General features: G+C 37.8%; 1 protein-coding gene across 12 annotated transcripts in view; it reads right to left on the bottom strand.

Moving 5' to 3' along the window:
• Positions 1 to 690: 690 nt before the first annotated feature.
• RBMS3 (RNA binding motif single stranded interacting protein 3) overlaps positions 691 to 22,644 on the bottom strand; it is a 707,096-nt gene continuing 685,142 nt past the window's right edge. For 9 of the 12 annotated variants that reach the window (XM_014274144.3, XM_026799147.2, XM_074538955.1 and 6 more), the window contains 4 exons: positions 11,522 to 11,602; positions 8,873 to 9,000; positions 6,712 to 6,775; positions 691 to 5,046 (listed from right to left, as the gene is read on the bottom strand). In XM_014274144.3, coding sequence (XP_014129619.1) covers positions 6,730 to 6,775; positions 8,873 to 9,000; positions 11,522 to 11,602 — 255 coding nt within the window. In that variant the 3' untranslated portion in view covers positions 691 to 5,046; positions 6,712 to 6,729. Of the gene's footprint in view, positions 5,047 to 6,711; positions 6,776 to 8,868; positions 9,001 to 11,521; positions 11,603 to 22,644 lie in introns of those variants that run through there. The other 3 variants (XM_074538964.1, XM_074539013.1, XM_074538960.1) reach the window with 2 other exon arrangements.

Below are 22,644 nucleotides of genomic sequence, written 5' to 3'. Positions count from 1 at the left end.
TGGTGCTCTTTTTGAGAGGAAAATAACTCTCCTTACTCTGCATCTTTGCTGCTTGCTGAGATTCTAGAAATCTGCTCCACTGAAGGGGAGGAGAAGTCTGCTGCTCACTCAGCCCTCCTTCTGAGAACATGACTGTGCGTGCATGACTGTGGGTATGCGCATTAGAAATGAAAGGAGTCCTTGTTACTAGAGTCAATTGTCATTAAACAGAAAAGACCGATGCACCAAATGTCAGCAGTTTTGTTGTTTTCTGTTTTGCATTTCCATCACACCATGACTATTTTCTTGGTTCATGTGGGCTACAGAGAAAGATCAGGAAAATCCCCTACCCTAGGGCACTTATTTTATATCCAGACCAATTTCATGTTAAATAAAGTTTTGAAAGGAAATGTTGACCACGCGTGTATCAAACATTACTATCTTCAACTACCACATTTGGTCTCATCACTAAAAATGGATTGATTCATTACTTTAAGCACATTATCACTCTTTAGCATGACTCTTGCTATAGGTGGAGTTAGGTGAGTCTGCCTAAACCTGTTTTGCTCATGTCAACCTCAGCATTAAAATGAAGTGGCATGAGGAGCACCATCAAGCTTAAAACCATGAAGCATGGCAATTTTTTAAACACTTAGGATCAGTCTCAATCTTCAGTACCATAAACAACATAATATAGATCCAAATACTATGACATATTAAAAATAAACTTTATTACAATGCAGGCTTCCTCAAATTTGCTGAGTTTTGGTACACATACATACATAAATAATACCCTTCATTTGATTTTTACTCGAGTAAAAATCCATTCGAATGCTACAGTCCAATTGCCCGTTGAAAGTTTAAGCCCTCACTTCTCTAATGACCAGCCTTTGTCTTCCAGGTTTGGGCATGCATCCATAGCAGAAGATGATACAATGTGATGCAATTGCTTTCAGATATGCCTCATTCTGCATTACGGTGGATTTCTTGACCAACACAACCAAGGCAGTCTCTTGGTAAACAGAACTACACAAGTAAGCACAGGCTAAGGACATTTCAAGAGTCTGTTTCACCAGAAGGCAAAAAGAGGACATTCACAACTTGAGGCCTGACTGTCACAGGTGAAAAGTGCTTACAAAACCAGCAGTAGAGCCAGATAGGAAGAAGAGTCCCTCTGCAATCTCAGCGGGAACAGTGAGATTTTTTCAGTGCCCTGATCTACACTCGGGTCAGCACCTGCAAATATAACACTCTCTTCAGTTCCACTGTGTCTTTTTTGTTTTTTTTCCCTCAATGATAAGTGACAAGCCCAGGTATTCAGAATTTTCTAGCCATAATTCATAGTTTTCTGACACCCCTTTTGTATTTCTCTTTTAAGGTAAAAAAAAATTACCAAACCTGAACATCCAGATTTGATTATTTATAAGAATTCAGGTGTGATGGAAAGTACGTACGCAGTTCAGTTTATGGATTTGATATTACTTCTAGACCTCTGGGCCAGGCACCATTGCCTTAGACATCTAGAGTTGCTTCTGCAATCTTTCAGGAACTCGCCTGATATTTAAAGCTAATTTGGAAAGACAGACAAAGATATTGACTTTACAAATTCAGGTCTTAAAAAAAAAAAAAAAATGGAAACCAGAAACTAAACAGAGCATAACTATAAACCTTCAAAAAACCATATTAGCCAGAACAGACATAAAGAAAACCAGTTTAAGGTTTCAGAGGCCACCAAGTGACAACACCCATGCAACAAGTGTGCTGCTATTTCACTGTTCACTTTTATCTCATTTTTAACTTTTAGAAACGCGTTATGACGTTCTGAGCATTTTGTAAGTTCCAAATAAGCTTTTTTCTTACCTTATGATCTATGACTGTTTATAATCAAGGCTCACAGTGTTTACAATTCATAGATTTCAAGTACCAGTTCACTTTTTTTTTTTTTTTTGGGATCAGTAAAATGATGATTTATATTTAAGGGGTCCATTTTATTTCCTCTTCTTCTTCCTCTACTTCTTTGCTTTGTTTCTTTTGATTTCAAACACTATTGAACATTATAGCATGGAAAAGAAAGGAAATAATTCTAATACAGAATGCACTTGAAACACTTTAAAGTGACAGGCACTGTGATATCATGTTGCCTGCCTAGCTTAATAAAAACACTGAGATTGTTTAACTTTGCTGAAAAAAATAAGAAAAATGTTTCTGAATGTATAAATAAAGCAGCAGAGTTCTGAATAGAAACAAGAAGGTACCTCAGCATATTCATCAGCCACATGGTAGCTACCTTGTAGCCTCATTGTTGATAGTAAATGAGACTTTTTGTGTGTCACATTAGAACTAACACAGAAATAAATGTCTTTATTTCATATTTAACTGACTTGTGCCTGGGGTTATCTCCATTTGTACAAATAATTCAGAGAGAGACAGAAAGAGAGTATGTGTAGAAAGGAAGAAAATAAGGCTAGATTGATTTTTTCCCTCATATGCCCTCTAAAGAAAGAGGGAACCTTTATCCAAGGACAAAATTCAAGTGCCCCTCTCAAAAAGCAACAAGTAATGAGACAGCACATGAAACAGAAAGAGAGGTTTGGGGTTTGTTTCTGAATTAAAAACATGTTGTGGATGATGTTGTTCTTTTACTTTGGCATCATCTGGTTTTCAGAAGCGTTGAATACCAACAACTACTTTGGAGGAAGCAGAAGTTTTATCACTTCTGAAAATCAGGCCCTCTTCCTATGGTGAAGAACCATGTGAACTCCCATTTCTCTCTTTTCTATGTTGCATACCTAGCAGCATTTACTTGGGAAACCCCCTCCCCCCTCCCATTATGTTAAAAAATACGATCTTGTTTTATCAATTTAAAAAAATAATTGTGTTCTTTTCCCCAGAAAAGTCAGGTTAGGGAAACACAGACCTCTTTTTAAGATTGGGCAGCTGAATCAGATTGATCCAAAACATATGTTTTCATTTTCCTTATTTTTAATGGATACCCTGTGTCTAATCCACCACAGAAAATGTGATGAGCCTTCCCCTCTCTTCTGGATGGAGGAAAGTTTAAAAATGTTTGGTTTAATATTTACACATAGACATGTGTGTATGTATGTATATATGGAAATGCTGCTTCACTTCTGCCTCCTTAAGGAAAAAAATCATCTTTTGACTTCCTTCTCACCTTTTTCATTTGTCTGTTTAGAAGTAGTAAGGGCCATAATAAAGATTTATATATGGAAAGTAACTGTTATTCCTAAAACAGGTTTTGGTGGATTAAATTTAATTTTTTTTTTGCCTGATCATACTAATTAGTGATTGTCAGCCAACACATTAAGACAACAGAAATTATAGCAGAGAAGAACAATTTTTAACTTCCCGCCTGCATGACAATACGACGTAATTTTCAAAATTTCTGCTTGTATGGGAAAGCTAAAATGAGAACAGATATCAAGTTTGCTTTCTCTTAAATCTACCTGGCAACTCAAATGCAACACTGAGAAATAAATGCACAATTAAGGTGGCTATGCATGCTGGACGATGACAAAGACTGAGGTGAAGAAATGAATTGGTATGTTAGAATTCAGAAGGAAGACTGTTGTTTCAGTAGAAATACCAAAGATCAGGTAATTAAAGAGAAAAACTCCCCAAAATTAAAGCCTGCCTGGACAGATTAGTTGGTAGCCCAATCCCCCTTGCTTTGGAATGTTCTCCAAAGCACATAATCAAAAACTTGGACAGCTTCTGATACCAACTATTCTGAAATTTCCACTACAAACATATGCAGTATGTAAAACACCAGTGGAAGATAGTTTAAACAAACAAGAAAGTAAGAACTGGTCCGGCCATGTAGGTCAAATAAAGATAAAAAAAAAAGAAAAAAACCCTCTATCTTCTGGACTGCGTTAGGGTGTCACTTCATCTTTGGTATAAAATAGGCCATCCATAGGCTGCATTTGTTCACAACTAGGAAAGACTACAGAAATTGTCAACAATTTCTTCTATCTATTGCTTTTTTTGCACTTTTTTTGACCATAAGCTCCTATCTACTTAAGTTTTTTTAATGCTCTTAAGCTAGGTTTTTGCAATGTGACAAGCAAAGCGGACTAAAAACTTCTTAAAGCTCATAAAAAAGACTGCAGATAAAAAGCACTAATGCTTTTGCTAGCGATCACGCTTCGTAAATAAAAAAATCTGCATTCTGCAAGAAAAAAACCCTGCATTCTCTATAATGCAGCAAGTTTTTTTCTCAATTCAATAACTTTACTGTAAAATGCTTTAGCCTTCTAGATTTTTTTTCTGTCAACACTTAAGACAAAGTTCATAAAAGTCCCAGCATTTTTCCAATCCTTTCAGTTGCCACAGTTCCTTTTATCATCAACTTTTCTTCAAAAGAAGAAAATCATTTTCTTTTAAACTGTACAGTTTATTTTTTGTTCACCCCAAAAACTCAGTCTATTAAACTTCTGCACCAGCACCGGTGTGAGCAGTTTCAATTCATTCTCGGGTTTTCTAACAAGACGTTGACAGCTTGCCTTGAGAGCCTTTGACGTCCTTAAAATTAAGGCAATTAAGATTCAAGATAAACCTTACCTAAACATTTCTTTTAAAAAAAACCAAAAAAGAAAAAACCAAAAAATACTCTAGATTAAAACAAGAAGAAAAAGAAAATGAGAGAAAAAGAGTAGCTTAATTTTTGAGGAAGACAATTGGTTTTCATCGCAACTTGCTCCCTCTTGACATCATCAGTTTTTCTGCTTAAAAAAAAAAATCTAGCTACACCTCCAGGTAAATTCTGAATTCAAATGTTCATCCAGATGAAATGTCAACCCAGCATTTTTCCTCTGGGTTTTTCTTTTAGTTGAAAAAAAAATAGCAAAAATAAAATTGTCAGACTACATGACGGAACCATTTGCACAGCACATAAAAACACTGTTTTGTTTTCGTTGGGAAAGGTAGAAAAAAAAAAGCATTCATTTGACGCCTGTGCAAACTGGAAGCCAACTTCTTGTTCAGTGAAGTTTCTCCATTCAAGGCAAAGATTTCAGACCGACATTCTTCAGTCCTGTTTATTGTCTGTAAAAACAATTGAATTAAAGTGGTCATTAAGTCAAAACAACTTTGAAATAGCCTCCTCTCCTTTTTTTCCACCCAATTCCCTTTAAAAGTTATCCAAGCCAAACTGACTTTGCAGCTGTTTAAATATGATACCACCACTAAGCCTAAAATAGTGAGGCAAAAATAGGGAACTCCTACTTTGGGGACATTAACACATCTTAAGCAGATGAATTTACTCTTCGAATGCTAGGCATTAACAGGCAGTCTAACTGCACCAAAATGACATGAATACATGGCTTAACACTGTGTAAATCTTTCACAGGTAATTCAACAGGATGGTGAATATTTTCATAATAATAAGTGCCACTATTTATTTTGGGTATTAATAATAAAATGAAAGATAAAATTACAATAAAAGAATACAACCAGTTTGCTAGAAAGAGCACATTTTTTGATGGCAAGAACAATTACACTGTGGAGCAGTCTGCTTAATGAGCCAGTTAAGGCTAACTTAACAGAAACCTTCAAAGAAATATTAATTAGAAAAATATATATTTTTTATCATATAGTGCAATATCTTCCTTACTTTAGCACAGAGAATAAGGAAAATTATCAATCTTCTTTCTACAGAAGATACCTCTCATTTTGTGTTTTTGATGTTTCATGTCACTTAAAGATATGTCACATCTAGGTTATTTGAAAAAGACTGTATGAGATCTTGAAGAGAGACCCAGAACCTACATAAAAATTATATTCTGTGTCTAGGGCTATTTGTAAGGGTCAGCTGTTACTTTTGCCAGACTCTTTAAAGCTTACATGGAAAAAATCCTTTCCTGACCAAAGTTCAACACAAGAAAGTCCAGCACCTTTCCTTTTGCAAATACCAATGCATTTGCCTTGCCTAGTTTAAAATAAATTTTAAAATTAGGAGTTAAAGTTGAAGGAAGTTGACGACCTAACATTTGCCACAGAATTTTTTGTCTGGGAGTGTAAATACAGAACTACAATTTTAAATATTAAATTTGCCAAAGGGCTTTTTCATTGCATTCATTAATATTTTGGAAGTTAAGAACAGATTTATGTGGAATGCAACAATTAACTATTTTCTTCTGATTTTCTATGCATAATATCTGGTAGTACTACTCAAGTTGGAAGCTCACCTCCTGAGATTTTACTGCCCCTATGGGTCGAGTGGTTGCCATAGGTGTGAAAGTCCAATATCACCAACACAGCACATGCCCTCTAATCTAACCTGGCATTGAGTTTGCCTACAAAAGGCTCTAGAAAAACATGTTTCTTTCCACATTTAAAATCAGAGTATGTTGTCCAGCAGAGTTTTGCTTGCAGGTAAGAGAATATACTTTTTGGTTGCAAGGATATCCATTGATCTCCACTTCATAGTCTTCATGCTTTAATGTGCAAAATTAAATATTTACAAGGAAAAAGGGGAGTAGGGTCTAAAATAATTAAGGTGATTTCCTCATAGAGTAGATTCCTCTGCTCAGAATCAAGGGCTTTTTTATCTATACAATATGTAGCTAGGTTTTTGCCATGAAGTTACCATTTCTGAACTCTGTGGGTGGGATCCTCAAGTACAGCATTCAGCATATTAAATAAAAGAACACGTATGCTGATTAGAATGTGGAACTTAAATTCCAAGTTTCATGGTTTATTTTTACTTACAAAGAGAGTACAGAGTCCTTATACCACCCAGTTCATTCTTAGTACATTTTCTCTCCTTCGTTGCCTGCAATTTCATGATTGTTGCAAAGAAAATAAATGTAAGGAAATATACCATTATAACTTTTCTCCTGACTGATCAGCTCCCAAGAAATAATTTTATATAGTCTGCCTGTTCTTTTGCCAATATCTGCCAAAATCATTATCCAGTCATGTAAATTATTTTCTTATATCTCACGCTGACAATCATCGTTTTGTATCTGGCATGATGTTTGTTATTAATAAATGTGCCCTTTGAAAAGCAGAGTAATAAAATAATATTTTAATTATAAAATAAATTCACTTGGTTTTACATTAAGAGTCACTGGAACATTCCATCAGAAGTTAATTTTTAAAGACAAAGATTGTGTATATTTTTGTTTTTTTCTACAGCTTCCCACACTGCATTTCTGCCTGCAACTGGCAGTTATAAATAGAGGGCCAATTTCAGACTAAAAAAAATACTGAAATAAGCACAATAAAAAAAAAATCTGTGGTGGATCTGCCTGTCTGATTAAAAAAGAAAGAAAGTCCTCTGAATATAAATGCCAGTGCTATTACAAGTATATTCATCGCTGCAAAAAGGCTGTAGCTGACAAGGAAAGATGAGGGATCTCATTTTCGGGGAATTCACCACATGAGCAAGAAACACAGCATCCATTTCAATAAAGAATTGCACTGTAGTTTTCTTCTATGCTGGAAAAATGCCAGAATCTGCAGCTCATAGCTATTTTATGAGGGCTTCTAGACCTAAGTCCTTTTTCTTTGAGATGTAATAGAAAGGGAACTGAGACACAAAAATCATCAGATCCAAGTGCTACAGAACACACTCATTAAAACAAGTCAACAGGATGGTACAGACACATATTTCTCTCTTTGCCTTTTATATGCTGTAAGTATTTTGCAATCATTTATTTATAGGTGCTAGAGATACTGGCAGCTAGAAAGGATAAGCATGCATAGTCTGTGTCTCCAATTGGGTAGCTTGTGATTGATTGTTTTTGCAATATGTACATACAGATATAGGCATGACAATAAATAGTCTTCTGTTTTATTGAGGTCAAAAACACATAAATCTGAAACCATTTGATACTCATATGGTAGAAAAACAAATGAATCTTTCACTTCTCCAGAGGTCAAAAATGAAGTAAAGCAATTGACAAATTGTTATAATTCTAATCTTTTCTATACCAGCTCATATCTGATGCCTCTGTAAGTAGAGAGTCATGATGCATTGACTGACATATCTATTGTATTTCTTGTCTGGCTATTTCTCTACTTTCTTCCCCAAGATAAAACATGTATAATTCTATTTTCAAAGTGATGCTGGTGTTCAATATACATGTATTAATGAAAGACTGGATTTGTGCTTCTTCCTAGAATCTGACCAACATTTATCAGTCCCAGTGAGCATCCTGTCAATATGAAACCTTCCCTTTGTGAAGATTTTTATTGTAGCAAAGAGAAGTTGTGTTTGAAGAGATTATTCTGAAGATGAAGGGACTCTTTAGAAGTTCTAAATACAGCTGTCAGTTTATAAAGTTTGAACTTTCCAAGGTATTCCATGGGAAGTAAACAAAGGGAGCAGAAGAATGGAGACAGATTGAACAGTGCTTCTACCCACCTCCTTCTTATCCCTCTTCTTCCATTTCCAGGTTCTGCCTACTCTGTATCTGCATGGCAGTTTTGCACAATCACAAATACCAACTTGGAGTAATTTATCCCGCTTCATTAACTACACTTTCAGAAAGAAACCTTTACATGTGCCAATGTGCGCTGTGCCAATATTTTCACCACTGCAAAATTTAAGCCCTTTTTAACCTCTGATGCCAGATGCTGCTTTAGCCCAGCATGATGATTGTTAACACAGTTGTTGAGATCCTTCTGAGTCCAGAAAAGCAGCAGACAGTTAAAGAGCATATCACTGTGGGCAGGAGCTCAAGGACATTTTGCCAAATTGAGGACGTCAGCCAAAACCTTTTGCTAATTACAGTGCTATATATCCAGAATTCATCAGAACTTAACAAAGCTATTCAGAATTTATATTTCTGAAAGAGGGAGTCAAATTTGGCCTGCTATAATCAAGAAGCAAACCCTTCTGGCTCCAAAGTCTATGCCTACTTACTTAGACTGTTGGTAAGAATATGCAGGCGCATGTTCACTGGATGTTTCCACTGTCATCTGTTGCTGTTGACCACTGGCTTCCTGTGATGAAGATGCTACTGTCTGTGGAGAAGTATCAGCAACAACACCCTAGGGAATCAAATGAGAACATGAAAAACTTAAAAATTTTGCTCATGGCAGTGAATTACGTACAAGAGCTCAGCACCAGCTCACCTTTCACACATTTCTCTAGAGACTGAGAGAGTTTGAGGTAGCAAAACCACATGCTAACACAACAAACTCCATCCATTTTAGAAAGCTAATTAAGCAACAAGAAGATTTCTCAGCCTACCAGCAGAACTTTGCTCTCACAGGTTGTAGCAAAAAAACACCCTCCTCAAGGGCAGTTCCCTGCCCATTCAAAGCTAGAGGCAAATCTTCTGATTTTGGTGGATTCTGGGTTTTACTTGGCTTTTTCACAATGTATACATACCTCTTCTAATTCTTGCTTACCTAGCCCAACCTCACAGTGAGTTCACATTTATTTTGTTTGATTTAAAATGCAATAAAGGCAGAATCTAGACCCACTGCTTTCCACTTTACTACACATCCAAAAGAATTTGAGTCACCTTAGAAGAATGCCCTCTTCTACATACTGTCTCTATGCATGTTCCCTTCAAAAATAAATTTGCCTTACTCTAAAGACTTTAATCTGTTAAGTCAAAGCTCCAATGAAGTTTTGTTTTCTTTATATATTTACAAAAAGTAGATAAGTAAATACATAAAAGATTACATTCATGAATGTAACATTATGCACAATTTCTTATCCTATTTAGACAGTCTGAACTTGGTTTAAGTTTTTTGTATGCTTTCAAAGCAAGATACATTTTCTTTCCTCTACTCTTGGTGTGTTGGTCTCATGAATAGCAAGTATCTTCAGGGAACATGCTTTATTACTCTATTGCACACAACAGAGCCAGAAGAGGGAGCACGAAGCACTTGCTTTGTTTTTATTTGAGCCTCGTGTAAACAACAGGTAGTTTATTTTAAAGCATCTGTTAAAATATCAGTTTCATCTTTCAGAAATTCTTTGTATCTATTGCTTAGCAGACTGACAGTATTATTTTTTTCTGTCTACTTCCTTGTCTTTATCCTTCTCCTTTTGTCCACCTCATCTTGAGATTGTAAGCTCTCTGGGGCAGAGACTGTATTTTTTGGTCTCTGCTTGTGGAGCATCCAGCATGGTAGGGTCCTGGTTCATGATGCTACATGAATACAGATAAACATTAACAATAATCATCATCACTGGATAAGAGCAAAACAGGCTATAGATTCAGATAACATTTTGATTATTATAGTAGATAATTATGACATTGAGTTACTTTAGAAGGCATGACTGCACTAGCAAGTGATAGGGAGGAGGGCTTGACAAGTAATTTGAATTAACTTTAATTCTCATTTGGACAGGTCAGCATGGTGTGCAGACAACCCCATGAGATGAACCACTCTCTATCCCACCATCTCTTTTTAATTCAGATTTGTATCTGCCTGACTTAGACTTAAGAATGGCAATTGAAAAGAGGCACTCAGAGTGCATTTGCAAACAAATGAGGTTTAAGGCAAAATCATACCGAGGCAAAAAAGACTGAAACATAACCAGCTCAGTACAACAGAACAGCAGTAGCCTTTCCTGTGGGACCTTATCTGGGAATAATTGCAAAGAACCAGGAGGAAACAGGATAAGCCCACTTGACTGCTGGCGAAGCCACGCCAGCAGTACCACTAACTCACATCCTCAAAGCACAGAGTAGTAATAGCACAAAATCCAAAGGTCACACAGATGAAGACAAAGTACAGAGACCCTGGCACTCCTTGCCTTACCCCAGAGTAGGGCAGAAGCTGTTAATAAGAGAGGGTAGTGCCAAAGAGAAACACACAGGGAAGAGGATGCCAAGGCTCCCTCCTCTCGCTGTGCTCGGCTGCCCTTATGAAGCTTCACAGAAGTGGAGGCCAAGCTGACGCTCTCCCAGCAGCTTGTGGTCTACAGGGTTGAGTAAATACTTACTCATTAGACTGTCATCAGCATGACTCAGCCCCAAGGAGGGAGGGAGCGAATCCTTCCTCAAGGATGAAAAGCACTCAGTCAGTGCAGCATCCTCCACGTCTGTATATACAAGAGGAAGGTTTCCATTGCTCAATCACTTTTTCTGGTGGCTAAATGTTTCAGCAATTACCTATGCTTGCTAAGGACCGCATCAAACCCTCTTGCAATCTTCTCTTCTTGAAATCTCTTTTGGTTTCGTGGTCTGCCTGCTGGGTTTGTTTTCCTGTCTCTTCCCATCTCCCTCCCAAGTACATGGGGAAAAAATAGTCATAATCACTGATGTTTTTATTCCATGTCCTGCTGTACAACAAAACAAATGCAAAACAAGAGCCCTTGCAAATAATTTGAAAAATAAAAAAAAGAGGGATTAGAAAAAAGAAGGAAAAGGAAAGAAAGAAAACAAAAAGAGAAAGAGAAGTGCAGTCCTCATTTAATAAGCTGGAAGCTTCCAGCTACCACTCCATAAAGAACATTTAGGTCCCTTTCAAACAACAGGTGCACAAAGACATAATAAGTAAGAGTTCTGTTCCCCCTTCACTCTGCTTTAATGGATGGAGATAAACTTACTTCAATAGGGACAGCTGTTGGAGGCACAGGAGTGTACTGGGGAATGTAGGTCCCTTGCATAGGTGCAGCAGCAGTCATATACTAGAACAAATCAAAAGCAAATGAACAGTAGAAAACCACAATTAAGATGCATAAAATCATGTTAGAAGAATTACATTCTTTCAATTTCCCATAGAGAGCTTTTAATAAGACTGTAGCATATTATTTCTTTTAAGTAAGGACTTTGGGTACAACTTACCCAGCTATAAAAAATCGTAATCTTGAACTTCAAACTCAGGTCATATCTAAATATAGGCAAGTAAACATCTCACTGACAAAAGCAGATTGTTCTCTAAATATGAGAGACTCCTATTTGCACTTACAAAAAAATCAGTGGAGACATGATAGCAGTATACATACATATATATATATCTATATATATCTATATATATATATATATTATCTAATGACAACTACAACATCTACGAAACATGATGCATGAAATTTGAGAGGTTTATTCCAATCTATATTTACTCCATCAACAGCAGAAGTTGGGTTTACAGGGATACAAAGCTGCTGATAGGTGCAATCCAAGACAGGAGAAATAAAGCAAGAGCAAGATCCGTCTGGAGTTTCTCCTTCTGTACACAGGTACCTTAGCTAAATTCTTATGGCTTATTCTTACTATCCAGGGATCTTTCCTATTTTGAAACTTGTGCAAATTATTATAGCAACAATTTGTATTAGCTTCTCTGAAAGACAGTCTCTCCCAAGTACTACAAGACAATCTTTTTTAAAATTCATGTATGCATGTGAATTTTGTCATAGCTATGGCACTGATTTCTTTATATACAGAAAAAAAACCTCTTGAACTGAATGCAGCAGTCATTGTTCAAATTTTCAAATAAAGTATTGATATTAAGTCCTTAGATCTATATGTATTTTTCTTTCTAAAATCCAGTCCTAACTACATATCTTCACTGACAAGAATCTCAGAATGTGCCCAATCCCCCAACTGACTGTATGACACTTCCACTACATGTTATCTTCAAAGACACACCAGAGATCTGAATCAGCCCACAATGTATTTGATGAATTTTAAAATGAGTTAAATATAGCTTTGCTTCCTGGCAGAGCTAGGAAGTGCTTGCAAGATTTTATTCCGCTGTTTATAGTAAAATTTACATTTAAAGCACTCTCCCACCTCAATTCTAAACTAACTGGATGGTTTGATATGCCTGTCACAAACATGCATTGTGAAATTGCAAAGTGGGGTGAAGACTGCAGCAATGCTGGAGAAACGCCTAAGGGAATGACAACAGCATATGTAAGAATCTCACAGCTAAACTCTGAAATATTCTTTCAAGTAGAAGAAAATAAAAAGTATTTAAGTGAAATTGTTTTCTATTAAAAAACTAAGTGAGTATCATATGTGACATAGAAGGCATGCTTGCAATATGAGCAGCATATGGTGTTGAGAACCACCACAGTATTTTTTCCCAAACTCACAGTGTTTTCCTGAACTTCAGCAAAGAGACAGGAGTACCCTCAGTGTCTGTGTGCTTATATCAGGCCATGTTTTTCTGCAGCTCTTTTACCTTGTTCTTCAGAAAGAGAACTGAATTCAATAGTGTTTTATACGAAGGTTAACCCCCCAAAAGCATTAGGCCAACTCTCCCTATTGTACTCGGTGAAGTTGGGCTGTTCTCCTGCCTCACAGATCAACAGTTAATGAAAATGCTACAGTGGAGTGTTGCAGAGCTCCTTCTGCTCCATTCATTCTGCCTTGTAACATGCCCTCACATATTGGGAAGACATCTGTTGTGTAGCATTGTTCTAAATGTGTCAATATTTAACATTAACCTAAAGCACACATTCTTAGTGCTCTGCAAAGACCTGCAAGGATTCTAACATCCATGCAGTCTAACTTCACTTGTACAAATATATAGAGAGTTTATTTGAAAGTGTTAATTTAAATAATAAAGTGGTATCATTCAACTTGAACTTCCTCTGTTGTCTTCCTTGAACGTGGTGGAAGAACAACATTCAGACTCCTATAAGATGCAGTTTTCTGCCATTCCCTACCTTACACACAAACCCATCTGACTTAACATACAAACAATAAACTACTCAACTGCCTTTTAATTCAGATCACTCAATTTTTGCAAAATCCTTTGGCACTGTGTTCTGTATCACAACAATGGAAACTGTCTGGGAATTACTGATGTCTTTGCTGTCTCTAAAAGCACTGCTCTCAGTAGGTGTGCAGTTTCTTACTCTATTATTTTTTATCTCTTGAGGCAGATCCTGATCTTACTTTTCAGCCTCCTTCATGTTGCTTCTTTCACAACCAGACAACCTCTAGGGAAAACTGTACTGTTAACTTGAGTGTCACTGGTGGCCCTGGCCAAAGCCTGCTTGCCCTGGTCTTTTCAGATACTCACACCTCCTGGTTTCATTTTTTTTGCAGAAGTTTTAACTGCATTCAGCCAAACAGCGATGATTTAAAGTACTGGAGACCAAAGCTATGGAGTTACTTGCCAGACTCCCTGGAGAACTGTAGGAGAGTGACTACTCCCCTGTATATAACACTCTGCATGCCTAAATATCTGTACTAATAGTGGATCAGTTTTTCTGAAAAATCCTTAGAGTTCTATAATTAAAAAGAAAAATGTTGTTAGCCAAATTAGTTCCACCAATGGCACGAATGAAGCCGAAGTACTTGTGGCAAAGATTTTGGTCACAGGAAAATTTAGCCAAGGTTCAGTGCTACAGAATAGTGGTGTTTTATAAATGGCCCTGGATCACACAGCAGCAGTGGTCTGTATCACTGGTACACACACGGTGCCCTTCAGTGGAATGTCCAAACATATTTAATGCCTTCCTCTTTACAAATGTAAAGATACACTCACCATTTCAGGCAAGAGTTATTGGGTCAGCAATTAAACATGTTATGGGGGTTGAAACTGGTTCTCTGTCTCCAGGGTCTCACTGAATGGTTCACTGAGGCTTCTGTAAAAATCTTTACCAACCTATAAAGGACAACTACGACTTTGTTCTCAGAGACACATATTTGGTGTCTAGTATCTGAAGTCCCCTCACAAGCAGCACAAGGGAGTCCCAGCTGAGACCACATGAATTTGGAGGTGTCTGCCCTGCTGGATCAGTTTCTACCATGGGAAATAGTGCTGGGAAGCTGCTTCAGCTTAGTTTGTTTACTAACAGTGTAATGAAAAAGGAGACAGATTAATTTTTTTTTGCAACTGACACTGGCTCAAGCAAGTTTACATGTATTTCTTTCCTTTGTGAACTACATAATCCTAATTCTCTGATCTCACAGGATAAATAAAGATTACACAGTGCTAAAGCACAATGTCAGTGTTGATACTTACAACAATGGGTTTGGATAATGCAAGAGTTGAATTCCTTGTCATGAATATTCATGGTTGGTTGTTTAGCAAAATGCTTCCTGAACACTGCTGCTCAGCAGCTTCCATATTCAGCACACAATGAGCCCACTGGAATCTGTGTCTCTTCCTGGGTCCCCCAGACACTTTGTCTAGCTATTCTATTAAAAAATGTGCTCTGAACCTGTTAAAGTGAGTGGAGTCCAGGCTAGGAGGTGGAAAAGGTATTCAGAAATTATTCTGAGATTTAAAGAAAAGTTAAATATTTTATATGTACTCAGTTTAAGACCACCCAGGATGAAAATTCTAGTCTAAGGATATCCTTGAGCTGAGGGGCTCTGTTGTAATGCAGCTCAATTTGGATTACAGCTCCTGTAAATATACATACTCTGCACATGGCTTCCCATCTACCTCAAGAACATCATGTAACTTGGAAGCAGGCAGATGGCAAACACAGAAAATATCTATGTCAGAAGGCCACCACTGACATTTATTTTCTCTGTGAACCACACTCAGTACTTGGATAATTCTTTATCCACACATATGTGTGAGACAGAGACAGCATGACTCACGTGCTCAGCTCAGCAGCACCCAGCTACAATCCACTAAATATCAATATTATGAGCATTGAAATGAGAGAATCTGCAGAACCCAAATGCATCCTTTCATTGTCATGTGTTTCCATCAGGATTAAAGATTCTTGTGCTGTGATGTGATCAGTCATTCAACAAGCTATGTGCAAGGCAGAGGAAACCACTGTTCACTCTTCCACAGCTGTACAGGCTTTGTGGGTCTAAAAGTAGAAGCTGCTCATTTCTGACAGTAAAATGAATAGTGACTCTACAGGCAGAGATGATGGAGCTGGAGGTTATAAGGGAGCTCCTCTCAGCAGTCTGATCCTTTAAAAGCCAGTAATTTCTACTACAGAAAACGACTACATTGCTGGTGGCAACAGGATCCTAATTTGCTTGTAAACTATTGTTTTCTTCATACAGCACAGAGAATGAATGTTCTCAGCACTGAAGATGTGCAGTATTATAATATGATTCATGCTTTATGATGCTCAACTGCTTAATTCAGACTGCACTGATCAGGTACCAATTTAGTCTATATGCTACATTAAGAATTCTACTCCTGTCTTTTCTGATGGGGTTTTTGTTTTTTACCACTTTGAAACAACTTAAATGTGTGGAAAAAATACGTAGCTAGAAAACAAGAGTGTTGATGTACACTTAAACCCCTGTTCTTTCAGACACTGCCCTCTGTGACTAACAAAGAGTTAAATGCCAGAAGGTAACAAATTAGGAGGTGGGCTGAGGGGACAAAATGAGATCCCTCAAGAAGGATCATGTTTAATTCAGAGAGCAACATCACTTCTTCCAGATCTGCAAACAGCAGGGTGCCCCAGCCTGGCTCCGGCAAGGATCCTGTTAAGCCTGCAGCAAACACCAAACCATAAAGGTGACAGGCACTGGGAAATAAAAAAAAAGGAGGAAGACAGCTGCCTGTACCCAACAGAGTGAGGGAGCATGCTGCAGTAGGATAATGGGATTTGCCCATCAAAGGTGGAGCTGAGTCACCTGCAGAGAATTTGCAGGAGCTTTTACATTGAGACTGTGGCACAGGTAATGTCCATTTATTCATCTACCCTAATAAGCTCTTAGCCTGCTTTTCTCAGGCCCAGGTTAATGCAGAGTCAGGCATCTGCCTAACAGCTGAGGTACATAGCAAACACCCCTTACACCAGCCATTAGTTCCTGAATTTGAGCTGAGACACTGCCTGAAAGAGTGCCTCTTGCAAGACCAAACTATTTCATTTACATCACCAGAAGAGTTTGGCTGCACATTCTGTTTAAATTCTGAAGGCCATCATTAACAGAATGTATAAGAAACCACGCTAAAGTTCAGTTCTATTTATAGGCCTAGTTGCCTATAAAACAACACAGCTGTGATTAGACAGAGGCTGCTGCAGATACATTAACTCTCTTGGTCACTATGAGTACTGTGGGATTTTAGAGACTGACAACAGTTAATAATCTGATCAATGTTGAATAAGTTTCCTGGTATAAAGAAAACAAAAAAGAACTAACAAAATGAGATAGTAACAGATATGTTGCAGTAAATCTGGAAACCCCAAACAACACTCAGAATCAATAGACTTGCTAAGGACAAATGGCAATGAGCAAGGAAAAAATGTTTAAGAAGCCTTTTATACATTCCATGTGCAAATGCTTTTTTCTGGTGTTTTGCTTTGTTTTATACCAATGTATATCTGTTGCAAGAATCAAAGATCTCTTTCCTTCTATCATCAGCCTTGATGTTCCTGAGAAGACAGGGAGCCTTTTCACTCACAGTGAAAGCCAAAATGCAGAAACTTTGTACCAGACTATGCTGGTAAGCCCTTACACCAACCAACACAGCCTGCTAAAGGGAGATTAAACAGGATGTCTAATGTGAGCAAATGCTAAATTATGTATCTGAAATAAGCAAGGATTCCAGAATCTGGTCTTCAATGACTATTTGTGGCTTCCTATCACCACATGAGCTATAGTACAGTGATAATGACTTAGCTTTTCAGGATTCCCAGAATTAATGCCAGGGTTTGTTTCTGCCTTTTTTTTCCTTTTTTTTTTTTTTTTTAAATCTTTTAAACCATCTGAGAAGTCTAGACACTGCATCACTAACAGAATTATGTGAAAACATTTGCATTGCTGGAAAACTGAAGGAAATGAGTCTGTTGGCTGAATTTATTTTTACCTTTTTTTTTTTAATCTTTTTTTTTTTAACCCCATGAAGGAAACGTGCCCTTCCACTTTCAAATCTCTTTCCCTGCAAAGAACAAAAACTGCGTCTCTCTTTGACCATTGTCAGGTGGTTATAACTTTAATGAAATATGGAATAAAACCACTGCTTTTTTCTCTCTGGTTCCACCTTCTCATTTGAAAATACTCTGTTCTCCAATAGAAAAGAACATTGTCTTGCTGTGCCCTCTTATCCCATAGTCTGGCATGGAGATACAGGAACTCAGGAAGAGAAAAGGACCATCTAGTTCATCAGTGCCAGTGGCAGTTCAATGAAACACAATATCCAGCTGCCACAGTTTTCACTTTAAACTTAAAATATCTTTTGCTACCCAGAAGCATTCTCATTTTCCAGCTCAATCCTGTACTTATTCAATGGCTGTTATTAATTTCACTTTCTCCCAATTAAAGAATGGGAGAATAAATGATACGGAGTTTTTGCATATATTACAATAATTTTGCTAATAATTATCAGCCAGGCCTAAAATATAATAATATAATTCCATTTTACCACACAATTACCATAGTCCTATCAAGAGCAGCTCTGTCATTCAACAGAATCCCATCGCTGGGCCACTGCACTCATTGTTCAGGCAGAGAATAGAAATCTTCACCGGATTTAACATTCCTTCCCTGCTGCTCAGTAATACAAATGTATTTAGGAATGCTGGCTATCAATTCCCTTTCAACCTTCCTAATGAGATGTTACCTAATGCTCTGAGCAAGTTAAATGAAGGTAGAGAGAATAATAACTTCAAGAACTATATTTGCAAGCTAATCTCCTTTTCTCTTCAGGAGTTCTAAACATCCTTCACAAATCCCTATCTGTGGAAATCAGAGTAATACAAAGGTATAGAAGAAAAAGTGCAGATGAGCTAACCCCCCTATAGCTAACAGGTCTTTTCTTCTGTCTGAAATTCAGACCTGCTACTAAAGCACAGTGATCAGGACTAATCAGATAAAGACTGTTTAGTGTAAATAAATGTGAGAACAGTCAGATACCCACATACAGCTGTGCACCAGCTCTCACTAGCATACACTTTGTAACAACTGCAGTGAATGCAAGCAGTATAAACAGATAAATATAAAACCTGGCTCATTCACTTTACCTACCTTTTAGTCTAAAGGCTGACACTAGAAAAGAACTCAGTAACTCTCAAACCACCTCCAGATATCTCATCAATGTGTGAAAAGGGTGAAAACAGAGGAAAACTCATCAGGATGTGAAAATAAATTCTCAGTCTGATTGCATCTTTCAATTATTGGAAACTTCCTTTAGGAACTTGACCTGAGGGTGCCAAAGATCCTTGTAGTCCATGTGAGAGTACCAAGGCCCATGATAATTTCACTCTTCCTTGTGACATTGTAGGTGGGGACCCATGGAGACTGTACAGAAATGTAAACTGATCCCCCATGTATGACTGCATGTATGAACAGCCCCAAGATGTGAAAACTGCTTTTTTGTATCATTTGAATAATGCCATATGTCTGATGGATGCATTTGCAAGAGAGGAAGATTTCTGTGCTTAAAACAAAGAACAAGACTCTGGCAATTTGCTGTATTTTCTTAATTGTTCAGTTCTTACATGTTTCGCTGGAAGAGAGTTTTTTTTTTTTTTTTAATACCCTCTATGTACCTGTCCTATGAATGCACATTATGAGCTCTCTGGGGCAAGTTTCTGAGCATGGGTTAGTGCCTGATTTATTACAGTCCTGTCTGCAGTGCCCCATATAAAATCAGGGTATAGTGACTGTATCATAATCATACTGCATCATTTTTGGTCAACCAGAGGTGGCAATCACTGAGATTCTATGTGAAATTCACACATTTATATTCGTCTTTCAGATCCTGTATACTGAAGAATAAAAGGGTGGTGCAGCAGAATTATAACTGTGGCTTCTGATACTTAAAAATTCCCTATGCACCCCTTTAGTTGGAAACTCTTAGACATTTCCATTTAACTGCAATTCTGCCAATTAGTCCCTGATGAATGGCTGCTAGTAAGATGAAGGAAAACTGATCTGTACATTTTCATATTTTCAACATAAGTAAAAAAAAAAATAAAATGTGTTGGTGAATCTCTCAACATATAAGCACGCTGAGCTATTATTAATAACACATCCATTTATATGCAGAAATAATTGTTTTCTAGAGGTAAACATGTCTTCTAGATGCTATTAAATCTCCATGAATTTGAAGAGCCTAAAGAGAAGCAGACTGCAGTGTGCAAATGTGCTGTATGGTTAAAACAAAAGGAGAACTGCTTAGACTCTTTAAATAACAGTTGCTCATCAATCATCACATGCACTTTCCACTACTCTTTCAGACCATGGATAAAAGTGGACAACTTATGGGCCAGCTGTCCAAGAATGAAGCAGATGAAAGCCAGGACAATTAGCTGGAAGCTAAACCAAACCAAAAAGAACAGTAAAAACAGACAAAAGGGCACATGAATGTTAGTATTTCCAGTTTTCCTAGAAACAGGAAGAATTTCAACATCTCCTTCATGAAAAGGCAGTCATGCCTGGCAGAGGAAAGGTAGTAAGATAACGGAATTATACCACCAGTGTACACCTTGGACATTGTTAATATCAGCTAAAGCATGATATTCTTCAGTCCTTTATGTCTAAAAGATCCTTAGAATCCAAAATATTTGGTCAAGTATGAAAGACATCACTGTGGGAAGGGAGGGCAGGGCAGGGACCATTTCAATACTTCATAAAAAACACTGCTGTTCACCAGTAGCCTGCATGCAGAGATGGAGGAGAAGCTGTCAGTTCAGTGAGCCTGACACACCTTGCAGACACCTGAAACAGCACTTCCAGGGCAAGTCACCTTCTGGGGCTTACCCTGGAAGCCAGCAGTGGCATTAGGAATGCCTTGCAAGCTGCCCTTCCTGAATGGATGGTGAACATGCCAGTCCAGGCTTAGGCAGGGGAAGACACATTCCCTCTGGGAAATGCTGGGCCTTGTGCCTAAGGATACAAGGAAAATCAGCCTGCTCATGGGCATGTGTGGATAAACATCCCCCAAATCACGCACTCAGGCCTTCCAGGCAGCCCAACACAGAGATGATATGGTTGAGTAGGGAGTTTACAAGACCCAAGAGCCCTGCTTCATCTCAGTCCTCATGTGAAGCTCTGGGATGCCCTTACCTCTTCCCACACATCTGGAAACTGGCAGTGCCTCTTCAGTCTTCAAGCCAGTGCCCTGCTTTTTTTTCCAGGACAATCCCACTAAGTTGCCTCATCAAAGTAACATTCCTGGGGTTTTCTCACTTGGCTGCCAGACTAATCTGGCCTTCAGAAAGCAGACCTGTAAGCTGACCCAATAGAAAGTGTGGAAGCCTGCCCAAAGCATTGGACATGCTGAGGCTGCTCTGGAACATGAAATCCTAGGAGTGTTTTGCAGCTGCTGCCTGAAAACTGACAGAAACCAAGATGGACATTTAAGCCAGTTGGCAGCTGCCAAGGTCTTGCAGACTAGATTTTGTATTGGGAACAACACGAGGCATTGTTTCTGAAAATTAAATTCTGTTTGGAATTTCTGGCTCAAGGGAGAATCTTTCTGGTTTGTTCTGAGTTTTTAGAAGATAAATCAGAATGAAACCAAATTTCATAAGATTGATTTCCCACAAACTGGAAACCATGAGTGTTGCTTGGCCAACTCTTCATCTATCTGCAACTTCAGCAAAAGGATAAGCCATATGCCTATTTGGATAGGGTGGGGATACTAGAGAATACTAACCTTTAATGGCTGGTGCCAACTTCAGTGCACCTACAGTATTTTAAAGTGATGCAGTACAAAATATTGCTTCGCATTGGCATAAAAATTGTGTCAAAATCTTGAAATGTATTTACATGATCACTAGCTTTGCTTACATGGCAGGGCTGTGGAAAGTGGTAGTAGTGAGCATTTCTGGGGAAATCTTCCCTTTCCACTTCCACAAACTCTTGAAATTCTTGTGGAAGAAGGATCACCTTAAAATTAAAGTCAATGCCCTACTGATAGAATGTGGCTGTAAGAATATTACAGTCTGCCCCTTGGTATGTTAACTATCAGCTGTGGAAGGAACTCTGAGACACAGAATTAGATCATATCAGCAATAGGGCTACAAAATCAAAGGAGAAACCTTGACTTTTAGTAGAGTGGACTGAACTATACTGCTGTGTCATCAGCTTATCTGCCATGTAATGATCTGCTAACAACATTGAACTCCTAAACTTGTGTGATAGAAATTATACCGAATCTCTGCTAATTTGTCATTGTTCAATCCAAAAGATAAGGGGGAGAGGTAAAGAAGATACCAAAAATTTTTTAAAAGCCCCACAAAACAATGAAAACCAGCAGAACAAAACAGAAAATGCAAGAAGGAAAAAAAAGAAATAATCCCAATATCTCAAAAAATAGCCATCCCTCCTTGCCATAAGCCCTCCTGTCTTATCATCTAATCACTAATTTGTCTTCTAGAGAGAGGTTCCTTTACAATGCCTCCCATTTTTGGCTCCTGAAGGTCTTTCATACTATTTCCCTATAGTATTTTCTTAACCTATTAGATACTGTTTTGTTGGGGAAGTGTGATCAACACAGCTGATGAACCATAAGCAAAGTAGCCAAAATCACAAGCCTGATGCTTCGGCTTTAACTCTCACTTTTTACAGGTGATCAACTTAGCACATAGCAAACATGAGGTTTGTTTGAAAAATAAAAAAGTGCAAGTACTCATTTTTCATAGGACACTATTAAATAGAGCTTTATGGGTATGCTTAGTAGTTATTTTACCAGGAATAACATGATCAATGCTTGAAGGGGCCAGTAAAACAGATGTGTCTTAGTGCTGGCAGAATAGCAACATTCCAAGCCTGTTCTTTGCGTTCTTTCACTGCTAGCTTTCTAAAGGAGACAGAATCACCTCATATGCATTCAAATTTTATA

Source organism: Zonotrichia albicollis, chromosome 1 (genome assembly GCF_047830755.1).
Source record: "Zonotrichia albicollis isolate bZonAlb1 chromosome 1, bZonAlb1.hap1, whole genome shotgun sequence".
Taxonomy (NCBI): Eukaryota; Metazoa; Chordata; class Aves; order Passeriformes; family Passerellidae; genus Zonotrichia; species Zonotrichia albicollis.
The sequence above is the reverse complement of the archived record's forward strand: the minus strand, read 5'-3'. Positions and strand labels throughout refer to the sequence as shown.